The sequence below is a fragment of the Lynx canadensis genome, chromosome B4 (genome assembly GCF_007474595.2).
Source record: "Lynx canadensis isolate LIC74 chromosome B4, mLynCan4.pri.v2, whole genome shotgun sequence".
NCBI lineage: Eukaryota > Metazoa > Chordata > Mammalia > Carnivora > Felidae > Lynx > Lynx canadensis.
In genome coordinates this window covers 80,723,124-80,730,052 of record NC_044309.1, presented here as the reverse complement: position 1 = coordinate 80,730,052, position 6,929 = coordinate 80,723,124, and the positions used below count along the sequence as shown (strand labels likewise).

General features: G+C 36.4%; 1 protein-coding gene across 1 annotated transcript; it reads right to left on the bottom strand.

Annotated features, from left to right (window-relative positions):
* Positions 1-699: 699 nt before the first annotated feature.
* LOC115518712 (olfactory receptor 9K2-like) lies at positions 700-3,957 on the bottom strand. Its single transcript, XM_030322264.1, has 2 exons — positions 3,028-3,957; positions 700-771 (listed from the first exon to the last, which is right to left on the bottom strand). Exons 1-2 carry the CDS (start codon positions 3,955-3,957, stop codon positions 700-702), a joined length of 1,002 nt encoding a protein of 333 aa, XP_030178124.1.
* Between the last annotated feature and the right edge of the window lie 2,972 nt (positions 3,958-6,929).

Here is a 6,929-nt window from a genome sequence, read left to right as displayed (position 1 = left end):
CATTTGCCATGCATTTACTTTAATTTGTTCCATCCCACTATACATGCAGCCAAGTTTCACAGTTGTAACCTGTCTCCCTGTGAGAAAGAACATTACCAACCAGAGTGCAATGTGTATGCACTGTTCCTTTTATACTTTGTCTTATATTTCCCTTGATTCTCTTCATTACAATTATGTCATATATTTGTAACAGTGTGGTTCTTTTATCACAGTCTACATTTCATCTATGGATCCGTAACCTCCTAAATTTTTTAAATGTGTATATGTGATTATTCATCATTTGTGTCGCGAAAGCCTGTGGGCTTTGACAAATGCATGGTGCCAAGTATCGACCACAGAAGTACTATTAAGATTAATTCCACCACTGAATAGCCCTTGGATTTTCATGTGAACATAAGTTTTCAAATCAGCTAGGTAAATATGTGGGACCACAGAGGCTTGTTTGCAGAATTTGTCTATGTTTAATAAATAAGCATCTGCTAACTATCTGCTATACTTTCTGCTATTCCTCATCAGCAATACATGAGAGTTTCTATCACTCCACCACTTCACCAATATTTAGTATTGTCAGGTTTTTGGACTTAAGCCATTTTATAGGTGTGCCATTTTATTTTGAAGATTCTTTTTTTTCTAATTAAATAAAGTTATAGGCAAGTGGCTAGCCATCCCCTACTAAAGGGCCACACACGGACTCAAAATTCAGCCTCTATGGCACACTAAATCAGAATTTAAATTGTAGGAAAGGGGAAAAAGGTTTGAAAATGCTTGGAGCTCACTGCTCCAGATATAGGCTTCAGTGAGACTGAATTCTGCTAGCAGACTCTTCTACAGTTCTTATCTCTTCATGTCTTGGGATTCCTTGGTTTCTACTCAATTATAAGGGTGGTTCCCTAGTTTTTCTATCCATTCATGTGTTCTACAGAGCCTTCTAATAAATTTCCCTTGCTTACATTAGCCAAAGTAACTTTTAATGTTTTATGAACAAATAAACCTAACATATATATACTGGTCTCCCTTCGTCCACAGGGGATCGCTGTCAAGATTCCCAGTGGAGGCCAAAAAACAGCAGATAGTACCAAAGTCTCTAGATACTGTTTTTTCTCTTATACCTACATGCTTATGGCAAAGCTTAATTTATACATTAGGCACAATAAAGTATTAAAACCAAACACTAATAAGGAAATAGAACAATTATAGCAATATACTTTAATAAAAGTTATGTAAATGTGCTCTCTCTCTCTCTCTCTCTCTCTCAAAATATATTACTGTCCTGTACTCACCCTTCTTCTTGGGATGATGTGAGGGGATAAAGTGCCTATGTGCTGAGAAGTGAAGTGAATGATGTAGGCATTGTGACGTAGTGCAAGGCTACTACTCATCTTCTGATGTTGTGTCAAAGGAGAATCATCTGCTTCTGGACTATGACTGACCTCAGGTACCCAAAATCGTGGAAAGCAAAACCATGAATAATGAGGGGACTAGTGTACCCTCAGTTAAACAAATGAAAAAGATCAAAGATAGTAAAATAATAATTCCTTTATTGGAAACATTGGTATGGAGCCAAGAACATCTATTTTTAAATTCTAGACCACATTCAGAATAGTAAAAACAAAGAAACAAACAAAAAACATTGTCCTGTAACAAAAATATTGAAGTAGTCTTTGGTAAAAGAGTTTTTCTAAGTTGGTCTGTAACAATTAAAAGAGAAGCTTATTTTTGTTAGTAGTAGGTTACATACCAGAGTACTTTACCATTCCCCATCTGCCGCCTATTTCGCCACCTCCTTTCCTAACCTTACAAGTGGTGTACTCCCCAGATTTCCCAGAATTTACCGGCTATATTGATATATTCTGATATTGTAGAAACAGGCAAACACATTAAACAGTACATCTTTTACAACATCCTTCCACTTCTGCCTTGGGCATCTTCCCACCATTACAATTTTATCTCATAATACACAAATAAAAGATATACAATAGGAGTGAACCCTTGATTTTTTCCAGCAACATTTTCTGTTGACTTTTTTTATATTGGTATTAACTACAATTTGCATTGGAAAGCACAACCTGAATTTAAAAATTATAGCAACATGACAACAAAGATATTACTCTCCAAGTGTATATTACTTCATTATAATTACAACACCAATTCAACAAATATTAGGAAAACAAAAAGATCATATGCAACTAAAATACCAAATACAAAGCAAACAAAAATTTTGTGCAGGTAAATAGCATTTATCAAAGAAAAAAATAATCCAGTACAAATTGGCAAAAGTGATTTGGAACACCCAATGCAATTTTTGTCCCCTCAAGATAGAACACTGATACTGAAGACTAGATATGGGGGCCCAGTTTTGGAAACACTGGGTATGAGATAACTTTCTCCATCTCTTTGATATGATAATAAATCAATAACAATCAATATTTTAAAAAAATAACAAGATATAAAACCCATGATTTATTGAGATAAACTCACAATGGCACACACAAAAAAAATCTTAAAATATGACACCATATTTCTACTCAAGAATGGTGGGCCCAAAATTAAATCGCTATGAATAGATTCATACAGAAATTAAATATTACAACTGAGAAATCATCCTGCTTTGAGTTGACACTTCCTCTACTCATAAATAAGAGATAATATATTCTAAGATTAACATCCTACCAAACCAATTTTCTGTCTATCATCTGAGTAGTTCCAAAGGAAAATAATAACAAAATTAAATCCCCCTTTCCCTACTATCTCCACCATCATAAAGTTATACCTACAAAGACTGGAGACTATAATGTTGATCGGATGACTGGAAATGCTATTGATGCTGAAGATATAACACTGCTCTCAAGGAAGAGTGAATGATAGATTGCTACTACTCCTTCAATGAAAACTATTCATTCATCTGTAGGTGGTCAACTTAAAGGATCCTTAAGTGACTCATACTTGACCCCATGTTAAAACCAAATCAGTACAAAACTATCAATGAACCCATTATAAGTCACAAAAAAAGTGGAATTAGTATAAAGCTTTTTTCTTCCACAGGATTTTTCCCAAAGCTTGTTTGACATCTTTGTTCCTTAGAGAGTAGATCAGAGGGTTTAACATGGGTGTGACCAATATATAAAATACTGAAGCCACTTTACGCAGTTCAGGATTGCTTGGAGGTGTGAGATACACAAAGGAGACAGTCCCATAGAGCAAACTTACCACTCCCAAATGGGAGCTGCAGGTGGAGAAGGCTTTCCTTCTCCCTTCACTGGAAGGGATTTTCAAGACTGTGGTCCCAATGTACATGTAAGATACTACAATAACAACTATGGTAGGCAAAATAATGAAGGCAGCCAAACTAAGAGACACCATCTTATTGACAGAGAGATTGGAGCAGGAGATCCTCTCAATTTGGTAAGAATCACAGTAGAAGTGATCAATGACTCGGGAAGCACAGAAAGACACTGAGAATGTTGTGCTGACTTGGAGGATGGAACTGAGCCATCCACAGAGATAGGAACCAGCCACCAGCTGAGTGCAAAGTCGTCTTGACATGTGCACACTGTAAAGAAGAGGGTTGCAAATGGCGATGAAGCGGTCATAGGCCATGGCTGCCAGAACAAACCCTTCTGTTACAATGAAGAAGGCAAAAAAGAAGAGCTGGGCAGCACACCCCACAAAGGAGACAGTCTTTTTCTCAGACAGGAAGTTGACCATGGCTTTCGGGGCAATAACAGTGGAGTAGGAGAGGTCAATGAAGGAGAGATTGCCTAGAAAGAAATACATTGGTGTGTTCAGCTGGGAGTCAGTCACAATGATTGTCATCATACTAATGTTCCCCAAAAGAACCATGCCATAGACCAGCAGGAATAGGAGGAAGAGGAGAATGTGGAGCTCTGGATGAACCCTGAAGCCTACAAGAATGAAGTCAGTTACATCTGAGTGGTTGCCTGCTCCCTTGTCACCCATGGCAAGAACCTGATAAGAGGTACAAGACAAGATTAAACATTGAACTTCCTATTTATTTCCTGGTATCATAAAACACCCTTTCTGTGGACAACATTGAAATTTGTTATCCTTCTTGCCATCCAATTGTGTTAGGTATGATTTGCTCTGCCTTTTGATAGAAGGTGAATCTAAAGTATAATTGTGACTGTCCATCAGCACACAACATGTAAATTATCCAACTCATAGTTTTCTAATGTGACTCTCCAAATCCAGGGTTCTTCCCATTATAGCACATGTGACATTTATGCATAAAACATTATTTCTTTAAACCTGTTTAACTCTTCACTTGATTGTCATGGTAAGTTGAATATGTCTGAAAGTTTTAGACATGCATAAGTATTTGTCCTCATCTTTAATTTGTAATTTTAAACTCATTTTATCCTTGGTAATGCTTCCAATATACAATAGAAAAATCTAATTTCAGAGTGATTTAAAACTTCATGAATAAACATTAGATCTAAATAGAGGTTACTATTTAAGTAGTTTGTGAGAGTTTAGGTCACCTAGAGATTTAGTCAGTATCCAAAATAAAAATCTTGGAAAACAGAATGCATCATCACCTTCTTGAAGTGGACAAAGCTCAGACACACTACCAGGAGAAGAAATCCATGGATTCTACATATCTGTGCACAAATCTGTCAAGAAGCCAATTTGATTTTAAACATCTGTGCAAATGAGAAAAAAAGGGGGGGCACTTCAAAACAATGTATTGATTAAATTTTGGAAAAGTAATTTTATGATGTCTCCATTTAGAGTGAGATCCATAAATATATTAGAATTTTTAAAACAATTATTTTAAACCTGTTACACAGTTAGAAATAGTCTGATTTTTTTTTGTCCTATAACATTGGAAACTCTCTGTTTTCTCCAATAAAGTGACACAGCTATTTCTGTTATTCAGATTTTAAAATCAATTGTGACTTAAACCACCCATCAGAGGGGACAGCTCACGTGGCTTATCAAAAGCGCCAAATGATCTAAAGTATTCATTTTCAACTTGGCACGTGTGGGCAGAGTCACCATGCTCTGCTCTCAGTCTCCATCAGCATGTGACTGTCTGTCTTCAGTCCTCTGCCCTTGTCCCTCAGCTCCTACTGCTCTCAGCCCATCTTTCTTCTTTCGACCAGATACCAACCTTCTCAAAATGTTAGTAACTTAGTGCACAAGAGGAAAAAACTAGCAACAGCTCAATAATGAAATCCTTCAGCCTCTTCTTTACCCCAGCACTCCCAGGACAAACCAAAATCCACTGAAATAATCTTAATTAAGCAAAGCACTAAGTGCCAATGTTAACTTGTATAAGGACATCTGCAATTAAGTATTGTTGTAACACTAGGCTTAAAGGAATAAACATTTAACAGTGGAATTTCAGGCATCAGACATCAAATTTAAGTGAGTAAAGGAACAGAAAAAAGACTAGAGATTTTAGAGAAAGTAAGAAGGCCTTGTCAAAGCTACCAAATTCACATCATACAACTGGATATCTGGCAGTATTAGCAGAAACTTTTCTTTGTTTTATTTATAGTTCTCATTGTTATTAACCAAATTATATATGCCTGAAACTATATCAGGCAGTATGCAGTGACAAGAAATCATTGTTTTGAGATTGCTCTCATTTTTCAAGAGTAATGTGTATTCATCCAGTCGTTCATTAAGTCACTGAACACTATGGGCCACCTATGGTACGCCAGCCAAAGTACAGGAATACACAAGTATCATAAAGGGGTTTCTTCCCAGAGTACAAGTGCATTGCATTTTTTTCTTTGCTTACCTTTTTATTATGAAATAATGAGTATGTTGTGATTTGCCCCTCAGGAAAAAAGGGTATGGTTTTTTTAGGTGCATACTAACGTTTTTTATAATTTGTAACAAAGAAATCTTACCAGTTATAAAATAATTTTTGTACGTGAAGGCACATAGACATATCCATAAATGACTAATTATTTGGCTGAAATAAACATAAATTTATCTCATCTCCTACCTGAATATTCCTTTCTTTACTTCTCTTGAGCAATACTCTAATGGTAGATGCAAGGATACAAAAGCTATTGTGTTTAATTCCAGAAATGCAAAAAAGTGTATAAAACTATATAAAGGAAATTAAGGACAATGACAAAATAAAACATTTTTTGGAGTTAACATTTCATACAAGATATAAAATAATTACATAGTTTTATTCTGTTTTAGGCTCTGCTCATAAGTTAATATTATCCTTTTCTTCGATTAAGATTGTCTTTTTTATCTTCTTTATCAGTGTTTCTGCCTGAAAATCCCCTGTAATTTTGTACCTTTGTAGAGACAAGAGGATGGAAGAGGTGGTCCAGTGAAGACTTTTCCAACCCTGTGAATGTTTCTTTATCAAAGCTGAAAATAAAATGCAACTGAGCCTCTAGAGCCACCCTTGAGTCTCTAGAGCCACCCTGCATGAGATGCCTCTCCTGCACAGGGGGTATGTCACAGGCCTCAGAACAAGGGCAATGACAGCAAATGGGAATTTAAGTAGGGCAAAGCAAAATCACCAGTGAATAGTGCAGTCCCTGATGGCACTGCACTGCCAGCAGGAAGAGTCCTGGTGCCCTTAGTTAGCTCTACTGCAACCATTTCAGGTAGTTACAGCATGCATTGCTTGGGAAAGAGTCCCTCAGAAAGAAGTAAGAATAAGTCAATTACAGGATGATAACAATGGCAGGCTCCACATCCATCCCATAGGGCCACACAAGAAGAGACAAAGAGAATGGATTACGGATTATATTTACTCTTATTACTCACCTTGAATTAACTCTGGTCTCTTTCCATATCTTCTTGTTAGAAAAACTTGTTTTAAGGTTGAGATATATACTTTACATGACTTCCATCCCTCGGTGTAATTTCTGCTTTCTACAGTCTCACTGAATTTATCTACTGATGCTTTTATGTGACAGCTCATAGTCTTG